Genomic DNA, 16,589 nt, shown 5'->3' on the forward strand with positions numbered 1-16,589 from the left:
AGACAGAGATGTAAACACAAAGTAAGGTGTTTGGGAAAGGGAGCACACCACCAAAAATATGGAACTAATGTAGGATATGGAAAAAAAATGTACAATTATCTTTGTGCAAACCTGTGTACTATTGTTTTGTCCAAAACTTACTTCACTTCCAGAATGGCTGGGTTGGTTTCCATAATGGCTACAATGATACGATCGATATAATCCTGTAGGCGGAGGTTGATCTCCTCTTGTTTATGAATAGCCTCCATAAGCTGTAAAACAATGTAATCAAGTGCGGGTTTCAGTCATTGCCAGCAGGCACTGCGCACAGACATGAGGGCCATACACACAATGTGGGTACAGGATATGGAATGTTTCAAGCCTCAGATAAGAAATCATTTGTGTCAATTTATGACACAAAAGGGATTTTCATGATGAAAAGCAATCTTGTAGGGAGAATAGATGAAGACTGATGATATGTACATTGCAGTGTAATCAGTATAGGATGCACAAAAATTGCTGAGGAGGGGGCAGAGAATAGAAATATGGTGTACAATAGTAGTATGGTATACTAAATGTATAATACAGTGTACAAATAAAGAGTATACAATATGGGATATACAAGTATATGAATAGCAAAGTGTATAAAATGAAGGGAATACAAGTACTGTATATGAATAGCAGTGTATAAAATTAAAGCACTGTGCATTGAGTTGAACACTAAAGAGTATATAATGTACAGCTCATTTTATACAGTGGAGCATTGCAGAGTATATAACATACAGCACATTGTATATAATGGACCAGTATGGTGCAATTAATGCATAATGGTATAGGTGCATTAAAACAAGTTATTGTTTTTTAAATAGGAGTTGGACAATATAGAAGGTAAATGTACAGTTTATGGAATTGCATGGAAAGGGTCTAATGTACATTTGATGTGAAGTGCATCTTAAAGGGCCAATTTACAATATGTGATAATAATACAGTAAAGGGTTAAAGAGCAATGACAGGAAATCAGTGGACTGCAGAAGGGGGCACACAGGATATGAAAAAAAAAATTCTTTCCAGTTCTATATAGAGGGGGAAAGGTAAGAACCTCTCTTCCCATCACTTCCTAATCACTTGTACCCAAAACAGGAAGTGAGGAGAAATCCCTCCAAAAGGGACATGCACGTTTTGCAGTTTAGCAAGTGTAAACCTGTGTCACTATTTTATACGCCAACTATGTCCCCCTTGTTTCCTTGTCCTGTAAGGGAGGGAAAAGATGCTACCAGGACAAGAAGGAGAAATCTTACCAATAGTGACACAGACAGTAATAAATTGTCTGGAGCCAGGCTCTAGATAACAATTGTATTGAACACAAAGGAAGCTTTTCCCTTTCTAGGGATTCTGCAAAAATAAGATGACAGCCTAGCCCAGCATCTCCTTCCCTATATCCCTGCTGTTGAAATTAACTAAAAAAAAAACCCCACAAATCTAACCTCTGGAACATACAGCTAACCATTCATGACGGTAGCTCCAAATATGAAATTGTAGCTAATGGTTCTGGAGGAACAAGGGGATGGGATATCACCCCATTGTACTATAATGCATTCCAAGCATGATTGGACACCTCCCAGTAAGACAAATCTATTCCTCCTTACCTCATCTCTAGAGACGCTGCTGATCTCTGCAGCCAGTGAGTCGGAGAATGTAGTGGAGAATAAGTTTTTGGCTCCCTGAATGCTAAGATTGATAATCTGTCCGTTCAGTTCTTCATTCTGCTCCTTGAGGGCTCGTTGTTCCTGCAGAGAAAGAACAAAGAGACAAATAGACCACCGAGTATCAGGACAGCAGGTGACAGATGGACGGCATACATGCAGCGTGAATAAGTGCTTCTTCTACGGCTTATGTGGAAAATAACAGAATGCTAAGCTTGTGTTAAAGTTCTGCTATGAAAACTGAGCTCTAGGCAAACGGTTAAAAACATGTCTTATCAACCAAAGGATTTTAAATTCTGACCAGCCATTTCTGTGATTCATAGCCAGTAGCCAATAGCTGCCCTAGCTTCGGTTTTCGACCGTCGGACAAGCATACAGACAGATTTTTCGACCGGACTCGAGTCCGCCGTAAAGATTTGAAACATGTTTCGAAACTAAAGTCAGTCTGATTTTCGACCGAAAAAGTCTGCTGCAGGTCCGATGAAGCCCACACATGGTCGGATTGTCCGACGGATTCGTTCCGTCGGGCCAGTCTGGTCGAAATGTCCGCCCGTGTGTACACGGCATTAGAGTTAAAGTCCAACTCTGGGCTTCAGACCCCCCCCATGGATCCCCTACCCTCAATGCTGTACATTTTTTTTTTTTTTTTTTTTATAACTTCTTTTTCCAGATGCCTTAAATCAGGTTACATGGCATGCTGAGTCATTTTTATGATCTCTTCCAGCAGAAGCTGGTCCTCGATGATGCAGAAAGCACTGCTCTCAGCATCATTACACTGAGTGCAGGACACCTTGATGACGCCCCTCTTCTAGGGTGGGACCATAATGTTCTGCACTCACAGTATGTCCCAGAAGGCTTAAGACATCTAGTGGTGAAAAACAACAATTGCAGGACACAGCATCGTAGACGAGGTGAGTATTGCATACAGAGCTGAATTTTTTATTAAAGGATAAGTTTACCTTTTGACAAAAAAAAAAAATGCACATTTTCTGCAGGTAAAAAAATGTGCATTTATTATTCTTGTTTTGGGAGCCTGTAAAGCATTGCACCAGCAGCTTGCTGATGTCATGCAGGTCTGCTGCAGATCTGTCAGTGTATCTGCTTGCTTGTACCTCGTACGAGAAAGCTGATGCATTCGGGCAGGAAGAATCAATGAACTACCACAGTGCTCACAGCACCATGGTAGTTTAATGAGAGCTACAAGCAGACAGACTTTAAGGCTTTCGGGACTTGTAGTTTTCCATTCACAGAACATTTTTTTTTTAAATTGTGACAGCTAGCGGGGGGAGAAGATCCCCCGCTAGTTGTCAAAGCAGGGGGCGGGCCTTTCATAACATGTGACACCCTTAATATGGGTGTAACATTATTATTATTACTACTATTGCAGATACTTATATAGCGCCGTCAATTTACGCAGCGCTTTACATACATACATATTGTACATTCATCCTTTTTACTGCTAGGTGAGCGTGCTATCCACTACACCACTGTGCTGCCCTATAACATGTTATAAAAGGTGAAGTACTGCTGGATTGAGACATTTTCAAATATACTGTATATACTATAATACGTTCAGAGACTACATTTTGGCCTAAATTTATGAAGAAATAACATTTTGCAAACAAAGAAAAACATGTTTTTTTTCAAATTTTGGGGTATTTTTTGTTTATATATTTAAAAAAAAAAACAAGTGGTGAATAAATACCACTGACAGAAAGAGCTATTTGTGTGCAAAAATGATATAGATTTAATTTGAGTACAGAGTTGCATGACTGAGCAATCCCCAGTTAAAATGGCACAGTGCTGAATATCAAAGAATGGCCTGGTTATAAAGGTCAAGTGGTTTAAACCAAATTAAAATGAGCTCAAAGCTAGGCTTTTAAAGACTAAGTTCACCTTTTGGGGAAAACAAATGTGCATTTATTTTTATTTTTTCCCCTCAGGAGCCTGCAAAGCATTGTACCCCTGATCAGTGGACCGGGGTGCAATGTCAGGCTCTTGCAGACAAGCCCTGCAGCTTTCAGCCAATACCTCGGACACATGCAGACTGCTTACAAGCTGCAAGGCTCGTGAATGAATTTCGAGAGCACTCATTAGCACCCTTGCAGTTCACAGAGATCTACAAGCCATCAGCCGCAATGGGTGACAGTACTTGTAGTTCTCTCATTCACATATCGCTGCAAAATGAATGACATGGCTGCATGGGTGGAGCCCTGCACAGCCACGCTATTTTTAAAATGTGTCAAGGGGCGTGGGGAGAAGATCACCCGCTTGCTGTCACAGGGAGGGGGGGGGGATCTGTGGTGCGGGGGCAGGTCTGTAGAATGTTTCATATTACATTCGAATTATGGGTGTAACGTAGCATGCTCTGATAGGTGAACTTGTCCTTTAAGAATACAGTGGCGTCACACTGGAACAGCAATACACAAATAAATCTTCAACCCTGCTCACTGTGCTCTCTTTTCCTGTTGGCATACTTGCATGCATAGATATCTCGAGATTTATAATTTAAACATAATCTGTACCTGTTTAAGTCGTCGGACCTCTTGTTCTAGCTCAGCCTCTCTGGTGCGGCTGTTGTATTCCTGCAGGGCAGCGCTGTTTCCGAGCCCCATCTTCTGTTCCATTTCAAGACGTATGAGTTGCATCTGTTCCAGCTCCCGCCGCAGCTCCTCTATGATCTAATAAACCAAAGGTTTACATAGTATATTATAATTGTGTGTGTGTGTAATGCTTGACACGTTTTATAGTTAATTTTCTCTGCTGACATCAATATATAACATAAGCCTGAGTTTCTTATAGCCTTGTAGTGTGATGTGTTCATTGTTGCCCCCCCCCCTTTAAAGTGAAAATGTCCCTAAATGCGGCTGTGTTTGCACTGTGCTGGTTCTTTGTATCTAATGGCATTTCTTCCAAATCTGCTCATGGCTTGCTAAAGACTCATCAAGGTGGTCTTGTCAGAACAGACAACAAACTGCACTGACAAAAAATTCACGTGGTATCGTCTCAGATCAGTCACTGTATTTAAAAGAGGACATGCCTTGAGACAAAGGTGGCTCAGGTGAACTACTGCAGCACAGTAACAACTGGATAAATTTAAAAAATCATGTACCGAGTTATGTGGGCTATGCTCCCTGTGTGTATATGAAGATTAAAGTGGTTGTAAACCTCAGCCATAAAATATGAACACAGCATATCCCTCTATAGTGTGTGCTTGGCCCTAAGACCCCTTTCACACGACTGTCCAATCAGGTCCATCTGTCAGTTTTTCAGGCGGAGCTGATCGGACCCTCCAGTCTCCCTCTATGGAGCGGCGGATGTCAGCACTGACATGTCCGCTGACCCCCGCCGCCAACCGATCTGATCCCGCCTGCCAAAAACAGACGGGTGGTGGTCCTTTTCCCCATCCATCTGGCGGATCGGATAAAAACGGACAGGCGGAATATTTCAATTTGATTGCCCCATAGAGGAGAGCGGGACTGTGTCCATGTTTTCTCTGCATAGCAAATATGGAGAGAAATCCCCCGCTGAGCGAGTGGATTCTGTTTAGCAGAGGCGCCCGTGTGAAAGGGGCCTTAGTGTCATTTCTGTCTGCTGCCTCATTCCTCATGAAGTCACTTCTGACAAGTTTTCCTGACACCAAGAGGTAAAAAAGTTGACAGGGGAAGGATCTCCAGCACACAGCCTGTGATTGACAGCCTCAGCTCTGTTCCTGTGTTCTGTGTGTCCCTTCCCTCCAGTCAGATCTCAGAGCTCTTCTCACTGAGCTCTGCAGTGTGTAACTTCAGCTCTCTGCCCCCCTTTTTTTTAAATCTCATACAAGCTTTAAAAATCATGGACTTTGAATGGCAGTAGAGAAGACTGCAGATAGAAAAGTACAACTTATGTAGGAGGATTTGTTTCATCTCTGTGTATCCCCTGAGGCTATTCACTTCACTGGATATATGAGAGGGTTTACAACCACTTTAATTGTAATTTCTGACTTGACTGTGGTGCCCTTGTAATTAAGTAGTAGACATTGTGCAGTGCAAAGCAACAAACTGTACGTGCCCACCTTCCTTTGTGCCCACCTTCCTCCTCCCTCCATTTGGCTGTGGTGAGTGAAAAAAGGAATCCTGAGGATTTTTCACCCTGTCCCAACACTAAATGCCTGAGCATCACCAAGATGAGTCAGTAACAAGTACCCCAGACCTGGAAGTACCATGGATTTCTTTTTGCTGCCAACGCTGGATGGAGCAGTGGAGGAGAAAAGTAAAGGTAGGCATGTGGCGCTGGGGAGGGGGGCCCTGCAAAGCAATCCAACATAATGAATTCTCTTTAAGTTCCCCCCTCAATCAGCACATACTCACCTTTTCTACCCCCCTCCCATACCACCCCACTCAGCTGTGGGGAGCGGGAGAAGCTGCCCTGTCTATGCTCAAGTCATAGTCACAGGGCTATTAAATTCTTCTGTTTAGGGATTGGTCCAGCACTGTCACATGGAGTAGACACACCTACATATCCGGTATTACAAGGTATTGTCTTTGCTCCCAGCAGCTGAACAGAATGTGCTGCTGGGAAGGGAAGCTTGCAATCCCCCAGTGTCTAGAGAAAACCAGAGGGATAATCAGATAGAGAAAAAAACATAAGTATCGCAAAGTGTAGCGCAACTCATAAACATGCATAGATCATTAGTGCACAAATCTCTCAATACAAAAATCCACTATTCCTTTAAGACTGCTTTCACACTGGTTCGCTTTTTGGGCACTCTTCAGTTAAAAAAAAAGCAGATGCAGATGAAAAACTGAAGAAAACGACATCCCTTTAAATCCTATGACTCTCTTCACACTGGTCTGCTGCGATTCAGTGGCGGTGAATAGAATCCGGCTTGCTACATTTTTGGTGCAGGTTTCTTCAGTTAAAAAAAAAAAAAAAAAAACGCACCTCCCTAATGAAATCAATGGAAAACGCACCGAAAATGCATCACACACCTGCGATGTGTTTTTGGTGCGGTTTTTGAGTCACATGTCCTTGCACCACACACGCAGTAAAAACACTGAAAAAATGTGGTTAGTTTTTAAAGGGACAGTGGACTTTTATATTGCGAGATTTGTGCACTAATGATTTATGCATTTTTAGGAGTTCCACTACACTTTGGAATCACCTCAAAAGTGTTTAGCGGGCAACTTTATTAGTTTTTAGGTTTTTTTTATTGTTACAGTTAAATATTAACTACTTGCCGACCGGGCCATAGCCGAATGACAGCTACAGCGCGGTCGGATAACCCTAGGAGGGCATACTATGACGTCCTCTCAGAATCGCGCTCCCGCGCACCCCCTGAGAATCTCCGTGACCGTCGGGTCTTCCAGGCCAACGACAGCGGCCCTTTACCATGTGATCACACAGTCCAATGACGGCACAGGCACTTGAGAACAAACCGGAGCTTGTCCAATTCGGCTCCTCCCCTCTCCTCACACCGACAGGTACAGCGTGAGGAGGGGGGGAGCCAGGTGCAGCAGCGCTGTGGGCAGGATCTGAAGTTCCCATAGCGCTGATCTGTGCTCAGCCATGGCTCATCCATCCATCCATCCATGCGTGCTCCATCCACGGCTCATTCATCTATCCTCCATGCATACTCCAGCCATGGCTCGTTCATCCATCCGTGCTCCATCCATCCGTGCTCCATCCAATGGAGTGGGCCAATGGAATCGCAAACGGCTAACGCGTTTCGAGAGAGGACCCGGTGAGTCACCACTTTGGCTATGAGGAAGAGGTACTCCCTCGAAACGCGTTAGCCATTTGCGACACCATCGGGTCCCTTTCAACACCCGGGCCAGGTTGCAGGTGTCTAGAGACATGGTTCCATTTGCTGGTGTACTGACAAGCTCTTTTAAACACGTTTGTTTGTGAATATGACTACTGCTGTTACAGCTTTTTAATACATTTTATCTTTGGTAATGCACAAGGTCGGTGTGCCCTCCTTTCCTCTTTCTTTGTTTCAGTTCTAAGGACACCCATTGTTCTAAGGAGGGCAGCGAGACCACAGGCATTCCCATCTTCTATCCAGAGGGTTGACTGTACCACTTATCTATAGACTAGGTCCCCAAGCGAAGGAGATTGTGTTGTGTTGTTTAATATCCATGCTACTACAGTGCCCATCAGTGCCTCAGAAAAGTGTAAAAGGAAAATTAGATTGGAAATTTATACCCTTTATACCCCTCTCTATGTGGCCAGGCTGTGAAAAAGTCTCACATATGTGGTATCGCCATACTCAGGCTGAGTAGCAGAATATATTTTGGGGTGTCATTTTTGCTATGTACATGCTATGTGTTAGAAATATCTTATAAATTGACAACTTTGTGTAAAAAAAAAAAAAAAATTGCGTTTTCATTTTTTTTCCACAGTCAAAAGACTCATTATGCCTCATAGAATATACGTTGGAGTGTTTACTTTTCAAAATGGGGTCATTTTTTGTGTGTTTCCATTGTCCTGGTGCTCCAGGACTTTCAAAAGTGTAATGCCCCGTACACATGATCGCACATTCCGACAACAAAATCCATGGATTTTTTCTGACTTTCTAAAAAGGGGCCATTTGGGGGGTATTTGTACTGTCCTGGCTTGTTAGGGTCTCAAGAAATAAGATAGGCCGTCAGTACCTCAGGCGTGATCAATTTTCAATGATTGGCACCATAGCTTGTAGACTCTATAACTTTCACAAAGACCAAATAATTTACACTGAGTTGGGTGATTTTTACCAAAGATATGTAGCAGTATAAATTTTGGCCAAAATTTATGAAGAAAAATGACTTAATTTGCAAAATTTTATAACAGAAACAAAGAAAAATGCATTTTTTTCCAAAATTTTAGGTGCAAAAAAATAAAAAACACAGAGGTGATCAAATACTACCAAAAGAAAGCTCGATTTGTGTGGGAAAAAAAGGACAAAAATTTCATATGGGTACAGTGTTGCATGACTGAGTAATTGTCACTGAAAATGTGAAAGCACCAAAAGCTGAAAATTGGTTTGGTTAGGAGGGGGGTTTAGGTGCCCAGTGGGCAAGTGGTTAAAGTGGAGTTCCGCCTGGAAAAAATAAATACATTTAAAGTCAGCAGCTACAAATACTGCAGCTGCTGACTTTTAATATAAAGGACACTTACCTGTCCAGGGAGCCCGCGATGTTGGCACCCAAAGCTGACTCGTCCCTCTGCTCCGGGTGCACTCACCGCCATTCTTACTAAGGGAAACAGGAAGTGAATCCTTGCAGCTTCACAGCCCATTTCCTACTGCGCATTCACAAGTCGCGCTGCGCTTTCTGAATGGTCCCTGCTGTCTTCTGGGACCTGTGTGTCTCTCAGAAAGCAGCGGGGGGGGGGGGGCTGGGGTAGCAGAGGCTGGACATAGTTCCCAGCACAGAGTGCAGCAATCTTTCCCCGGAAGTGGGAGCAGATACCTGGATATGACAGGTATCTGCTTCCTCCTCCCCCCTGCAAGGTGCCAAATGTAGCACTGGAGGGTGGGGAGGAATCCAATCCATGGAAGTTCCATTTCTGGGTGGAACTCCGCTTTAAAGGAAGGAAGGAAGGAAGGAAGGAGGTCACATGGGAGTGGGATGAGGTGACAAGGAATGAGGTCATGTAAGACACCAATGAGATCATTATAGTCTTACCTCTTGGCATCGTTCTTTCTCTGTCTGCTGTTTGTGTAGCTCTTTACTGAGTTTTCCTCCCAGTATTCTGTTCTGTTCCTGGTGGTCTTGGAGCTGTTGCTGGAGGTCGTCCACCTCATCCAGCAGTTTATACTTCTCCTGTAGATAAATTCAACAGATCAAAGGAGAAATGGAATAACGGAAGAGTACAGAATGATTGAAGGTGCTAAATTACTAGCCAGCAACTGTATGTTAAAAAAAAAAAAACGGTAATTACCGCATCATTTAATGCGGTAACTTATCACACTGAGCTGGTTGCTAAGGAGCCGTGTTTTTAAAAATGGATGACATCACCTGCTGACAAAAAAAAAAACCCAGCATGCCAGCAATTAAAAATTATGAAAAAAAAACAGCGTGGGGTCCCCCCCCCAATGCATACCACGCCAAAATTTAAAAAATAAAACGGTGTGGGGACCCCTCAAAATCCATACCAGACCCTTATCCGAGCGAGCGGACCCCAAAGCACCTTTGTCCCCATGTTGATGGGGATAAAGGGCTTCATCCCCACAGCCCTGACCAGTGGTTGTGGGGGTCTGCGGGCAGGGAGCTTATTGGAATCTGGAAGCCCTATTTAACTTCTTCTCACTCAGTCACTGTATATAAACAGCTAGGTGGGCTTACTATGTGGTTGGTTACTATGCACAGCTGCACCAGATTCTGTGTGCATCAGTCTTCATAAATCCCAGACACTGTGTGCTGCAGTCCATTGTAGTGCTCTGCAGATGTGTTGGGGTGCCATTCAAAATGAATGTTGCTGCAACTCACCACAGTATGGTTGGTACGTTGGCTTGTGTAGCAGTTTATTTTTTTTATTGCAAAAATCACACAAAATAGAGCGTAAGCTCCTCGTGCATTACCACCTAATAATTTGTTAACCACTTCATGACCGTCCCATAGCACTTTTACTGCTACAGGGTGGTCGCTGTGTGCAGGATCGCAGACATATACATGATCCTGCACTTCCAGGTAGAGGGCAGGAATGCGTGTTGCCGGCAGCTCCCTCCAGTTGTGATTATGCACAGTGAGAGCCGATAAGCAGGAACCGCGGACTCGATGTCCACCAATACTTGCTGATCGTTCTTTGCAGAGGCAGAACAGCAGTCTGCCTATGTAAACAAGGCAGACTGCCGCTGTGTCAGTAGGGAAGGCTTGAATCCTGTGTTCCTGCAAAGCAGGGACAAGGATCCATGTCTTCCCTTAGTAAAAGCACCTCCACAGTACACAAACACAGGCTAGGCACACATTTAACCCTTTGATCGCCCCTGATGTTAACCCCTTCCTAGCCAGTGTCATTAGTACAGTGACAGTGCACATTGTTAGCACCGATGACTGTATTAGTGTCACTGGTTCCTAAAAAAGTGTCAAAAGTGTCAGTTAGTGTCTGATTTGTCTGCAACAATATCGCAGTCCCATTATAAGTTGCTAATTGCCGCCATTACTAGTTTAAAAAAAAAATCCATGAATCTATTCCATAGTTTGTAAATGCTATATCTTTTGCGCAAATCAATCAATATACGTTTACTGGGATTTTTTGTTTACCAAAAACATGTAGCAGAATAAATACTGACCTAAATTGATAAAGAAATTCGATTTTTTACATTTTTTATTGGATGTGTTTTATAACAGAAAGCAAAAAATGTTGTTTTTTTTAATTGTCTGTCTTTTTATGTTTATAGTGCAAAAAGACACAGAGGTGATAAAATACCACCAAAAGGAAGTTCTATTTGTGTGATAAAAGGACGAAGTTTATTTGGATACAGTGTGGGGGTAAATCTTCCAGAACCAAAGTGGCTAAATCCCCAATGTGGTTAAATCCCCAAAGATGTAAGACTCAAAGATGTATATAAAAACAGCAGGCATATAACAGCTCCGAAGGAGGAAGCTAGTCTCCCGAAACGCGTTAGCTTTCCAATCAGACGGTCCAATGACGAGACATACCATCCATGGCTAAAGTATTCAAGTTATATGCCTGCTGTTTTTAGAAGTTTGTGAATATCCATTTGTCTTTCGGAATTTAAAAGGGAAGTCCACCCTAACACTAAAATCTCTCCATCTACAGACATCCACGATATAAGCCTATCTAGCCCTGTAAAGAAGAAATTGCTATACATACCTTTTTTGAAGCCGCTCCAGTCCGGTCTCCATCGGCAGAAGCTCTGCAGAGGAGACAGCCAACAACGGCTGTGAAATGAATGGGGAGTGACGTCACCCATAGATTTACTATGGGGCTTCCGTTGTCGGCTGACTCTTCTGCACCCCCCTCTACAGTGAAGCCGCCACCTACAGCTCAGCGTGGCACCGGATCGGTTACAGAAAAGGTTTGTATAGTGATTTCTTCTTTACAGGGCTAGATAGGTTAGTCTTAAGATTTTAGTGTTAGAGTGGACTTTCCCTTTAATATATTGTTTGGTGGTAATGCATGAGAAGATGGCGCCCTCTTGTGTGTGGTTTTTGCAGTTGACTGAAGATTTCCTGACCCGCGGAGGGCTGAACCTAAGGAGGCATTATGCACCTAAACATCTTTGGCAGCACCTTGTATTGAGCACTGGAGTTTTTTTGGTGGATACAGCTTTTTTTTTATTTTTATAATATATAATTTTTTATTTTATTTTTATATATATATATATATATATATATTTCAGGGGCAATCCAACAGTTGGATATCATCTGCAAAATTCTAAGTTATAACCAGCTAAAACATTCATTAGAAAACAATTGAGGTATCTTGCCATGAAGGAATGACACCGTCATTGTAGCCTCGTGGGAAGGGTATGCTTCTGAGGTCTTGAACACACATGTGAAAAAGTTGTGAATAGGTGAGAGATGTGTACATTCTGAGAGCTGACAACACTAGTTTTGTTTAGCATGTGTCTTTAGCTACATGACACGTAATTTAAGGTACTACTGCTTACCTCTTCTAACCTCTGTGCTGTTGCCTTGAAACCCGGTAGCTGAGATCGGAGATCTAAATTCTCATTTTCTAGCTCTTGAAGTCTGCAGAGGAAGAGTAATTACTACATTGCAATTTCAAACTCCCCCATCAGAGGGCGTATTTTCCACATATACAGTGCCCTGAAAAAGTATTCATACCCCTTGAAATCTTCCACATTTTGTCATGTTACAACCAAAAACGTAAATGTGTTTTATTGGGAATGTATGTGATAGACCAGCACAAAGTGGCACATAATTGTGAAGTGGAAGGAAAATGATAAATGGTATTTACATTTTTTTTTACAAATAAATATCTGAAAAGTGTGGCGTGCATTTGTATTCAGTCCCCTTTACTCTGATACCCCTAACTAAAATCTAGTGGACAAAATTGCCTTCAGAAGTCATCTATTTAATAGATAGAGTCCACCTGTGTGTAATTTAATCTCAGTATAAATACAGCTGTTCTGTGAAGCTCTCAGAGATTTGTTAGAGAACCTTAGTAAACCAAGAGCATCATGAAGGCTAAGGGACACACCAGACAGGTCAGGGATAAAGTTGTGGAGAAGTTTAAAGCAGGGTTAGGTTATAAAACAATATCCCAAGCTTTGAACATCTCATGGAGCACTGTTCAATCCATCATCTGAAAATGGAAAGAGTATGGCACAACTGCAAACCTATCAAGACATGGCCGTCCACCTAAACTGACAGGCCGGGCAAGGAGAGCATTACTCAGAGAAGCAGCCAAGAGGCCCATGGTAACTCTGGGGAGCTGCAGAGATCCACAACTCAGGTGGGAGAATCTGTCCACAGGACAACTATTAGTCGTGCACTCCACAAATCTGACCTTTATGGAAGAGTGGCAAGAAGAAAGCCATTGTTGAAAAAAAGTCCCGTTTGCAGTTTGTGGGAAGCCATGTGGGGGACACGGCAAATGTGGAAGAAGGTGCTCTGGTCAGATGAGACCAAATTGAACTTTTTGGCCTAAAAGCAAAACGCTATGTGTGGTGGAAAACTAACACTGCACATCACCCTGAACACATCATCCAAACCGTGAAACATGGTGGTGGCAGCATCATGTTCTGGGGATGCTTTTCTTCAGCAGGGACAGGGAAGCTGGTCAGAGTCAGAGGGGAGATGGATGGAGCCAAATACAGGGTAATCTTAGAAGAAAACCTGTTATGCCGCATACACACAAGCGGAATGTCCAACAGAAGCTTTTCATCGTCTATTCCGATCGTGTGTATGCCTCATTGGACTTTCTTTTTTCGAAAATTCTGACGGACCTAGAAATAGAACATGTTCTAAATATTTCCGACGGAACCAATTCCTATCGGGAAAACGGCTCGTCTGTATGCTGTTCCGACGGACCAAAAACGACGCATGATCTGAAACAAGTACGAGACGGAAGCTATTGGCTACTGGCTATTGAACTTCCTTTTTCTAGTCCCGTTGTACGTGCTGTACGTCACCGCGTTCTGGACGGTCAGACTTTGGTGTGATCGTGTGTAGGCAAGACAGCTTGAATGGATTGGCGTCGGAGTTCCATCTGAGAAACCTTCGGAGTTTATTCCAACAGCAAAATCTGGTGTGTGTACAGGGCATTAGAGTCTAAAAAAGACTTGAGACTGGGGCGGAGGTTCACCTTCCAGCAGGACAATGTCTCTAAACATACAGCCAGAGCTACAATGGAATGGTTTAGATCAAAGCATATTCATGTGTTAGAATGGCCCAAAGTCCAGACCTAAATCCAAGTGAGAATCTGTGCCAAGACTTGAAAATTGCTGTTCACAGACACTCACCATCCAATCTGACAGAGCTTGAGCTATTTTGCAAAGAAGAATGGGCAAAAATTTCACTCTCTAGATGTGCAAAGCTGGTAGAGACATCCCCAGAAAGACTTGCAGCTGTAATTGCAGTGAAAGGTGGTTCTACAAAGTATTGACTCCGGGGGGCTGAATACAAATGCACGCCACACTTTTCACATATTTATCTGTAAAAAAAGAATTGAAAAACATTTATGATTTTCCTTCGACTTCACAATTTTGTGCCACTTTGTGTTGGTCTATCACATAAAATCCCAATAAAATATGTTTACATTTTTGGTTGTAACATGACAAAATGTGAAAAATTCCAAGGGGTATGAATACTTTTTCAAGGCACTGTACATCTCTGACAAGTGGTCAAGGCCAGCCTGATTGGCGCCCTCCAATCACACAACACATACCTAGCTTTAAGACTGCTTAGCCGATAGCTGCGGTCTCGCTCCATCTTCCGCAGCTCATCTCTGTGTTTTCGAGTCTCTTCACTTTGAACTTCATCTGACCGCACCTCCTGATCTTTAAGCTGCTCTTCTAGCGCATGCACCCTGATTAGCAAATGAGGTGAGGTGGCATTAAAAATGGAAAAAGAGTAGTAGGTGCATTATATATCCAAGCTCAAATGTTCTACATTATACTATCACAAAAAGTGAACCTGTGGCCAGACTATGGACATCAAAGCAAGCCCTTATTGGCCTCTGTAGATGCAGGCACTGTGGTGCAATTCACAGCAGCAGCATTGAAGTAATTTGAATGGTTCTTTCAGCAGCTCAGTCACCCTGCTCCTCCCCTTCAAAGCTCCTGCTCTGTGTTTATATTAGAAGGCTGGAAAAGTGCTAAGTCACTGCTGGATGTGGGAGCAGGGTGAGATAAGCTGCAATAGAACAAAGTTTCCCTCCTGTTGGCCAAACCAATGACCTGTGTCTCACTTGTTGCTCCTTTACTACCAATTCTGTAGCAAGTATGATCTTTATGTATCTAAAGCTGAATCTGTGCCTTGTGCAACCGATCCCCTAAAGCCGCTTCTCTTCAGCACTCCATCCTTCAGTCGCACTTTGTCGTCATCATCTACAATGCAGGACCAGCAGCCCTGCTTTGTAAGTGAGGAAGCAGAGGGCTGGGGGAGCAAAGGATAAGAGAGGTAAAGACTGCATTTCAAGTCACCATAGACAAAAATGATCATTTAAAAAGTGGTTGTAAACCCATATAAAAAAAAAAAAAAAATCTTGCAAGACAAAGGCATAATGAGCTAGTACGCATCGCATACTAGCTCATTATGAAATACTTACCTGAGATCAAAGCTGTTGCAGTGGTCCCCGTACACCGATGTGACTGGCGGCATGTCTCCCAGAGTTATTTCTGGGTTTGTGGGCTACAAAGCTGTGATTCGCCTGAGTCGCGATGACGTCAGTCATGGCACAGGCCCTTTAGAAATGGTACGATCAAACCGTTTGTTTCAGTGCACATGCGCCAATGACATTGGCGCAAGCATATATGGTAAATATCTCCTAAACCGTGCAGGGTTAGGCGATATTTACAGTATCTACAGTTATAGATACTCATACACATTATAGGCTTACCTGTAGGTACAAGGTACAAGTGGTGTAACAGGGTTTACAGCCACTTTAACCCTGGCAGTACGGAGGAAGCCCCACTGCAAGGGTAGCTTTAATTTTTACCCACAGTTCAACTTTGAAGCACGCACACTTTGCTGTACTTAAATCGCTTCAACCCCCTCCCACTCCCCTCCCCCCACCACCACCTACTTACCTGTGAAGTAACTGCAGATTCTCTTGTCGGAGTCGGTTTTGTTGCTCGCTTGTGGTGGCTGCGTCTCTCTCCAGCTCGCTCACCCGCTGCTCTAGGTACAGAACCTGCAGGAGAAAAGAGGCAACTTCAGCAAGGCAGGAAGAAAAGTTTAAAGAAAAAAAAAGAGTAACATGTTAACCTAAACCCCATGAGCTAATAACACTATCCAGCAAGCACTGCAATGGCGTCCCTGTCAAAAAGTTCACTTAGCTGATTACTTTAAAGCATTAAATTGGTTGTAAATCATACATCCAGCGAAGTGACCGGCCTCAGGTGATACACAGAGAAGAAACAAATCTGTCTATATAAGTTGTACTTGTTTATCTGCAGTCTTCTCTTCTCTACATCAGTTCAAAGTGCTACATTTATAAAGCTAATCTGAGCTGTCAGAAAAAGGAGAGTTCTGAGAACTGATTGGAGGGAAGGGACACACCCCCCTTCACACAGCACACAGGATCAGAGCTGAAGCTGTGAATCAGATGGAGGTCCCACCCCCAACACCTTTTTTTTTTGCTTGGTGTCAGGAAAACGTGTCAGAAGTGACTCAAGCTGATAGCAGAGGAATGAAGCAGCAGACAGAAATTACACTTAGTGCTCTTAATTAAGAAAAGTACACACTATAGTGGGATATGCTTTGTTCATATTTCACGTCTGAGGTTTACAAC

General features: G+C 43.1%; 1 protein-coding gene across 2 annotated transcripts in view; it reads right to left on the bottom strand.

Annotated features, from left to right (window-relative positions):
* Nucleotides 1–16: 16 nt before the first annotated feature.
* The window catches only part of RAB11FIP3 (RAB11 family interacting protein 3), a 133,701-nt gene continuing 117,128 nt past the window's right edge, over nucleotides 17–16,589 (bottom strand). For both annotated transcript variants that reach the window (XM_073636553.1, XM_073636552.1), the window contains 7 exons: nucleotides 15,886–15,989; nucleotides 14,523–14,663; nucleotides 12,280–12,361; nucleotides 9,329–9,466; nucleotides 4,208–4,363; nucleotides 1,626–1,766; nucleotides 17–251 (listed from right to left, as the gene is read on the bottom strand). In XM_073636553.1, coding sequence (XP_073492654.1) covers nucleotides 138–251; nucleotides 1,626–1,766; nucleotides 4,208–4,363; nucleotides 9,329–9,466; nucleotides 12,280–12,361; nucleotides 14,523–14,663; nucleotides 15,886–15,989 — 876 coding nt within the window. In that variant the 3' untranslated portion in view covers nucleotides 17–137. The remainder of the gene's footprint in view (nucleotides 252–1,625; nucleotides 1,767–4,207; nucleotides 4,364–9,328; nucleotides 9,467–12,279; nucleotides 12,362–14,522; nucleotides 14,664–15,885; nucleotides 15,990–16,589) is intronic.

The sequence above is a fragment of the Aquarana catesbeiana genome, linkage group LG06 (assembly GCF_042186555.1).
Source record: "Aquarana catesbeiana isolate 2022-GZ linkage group LG06, ASM4218655v1, whole genome shotgun sequence".
In the NCBI taxonomy this organism is placed as follows: Eukaryota; Metazoa; Chordata; class Amphibia; order Anura; family Ranidae; genus Aquarana; species Aquarana catesbeiana.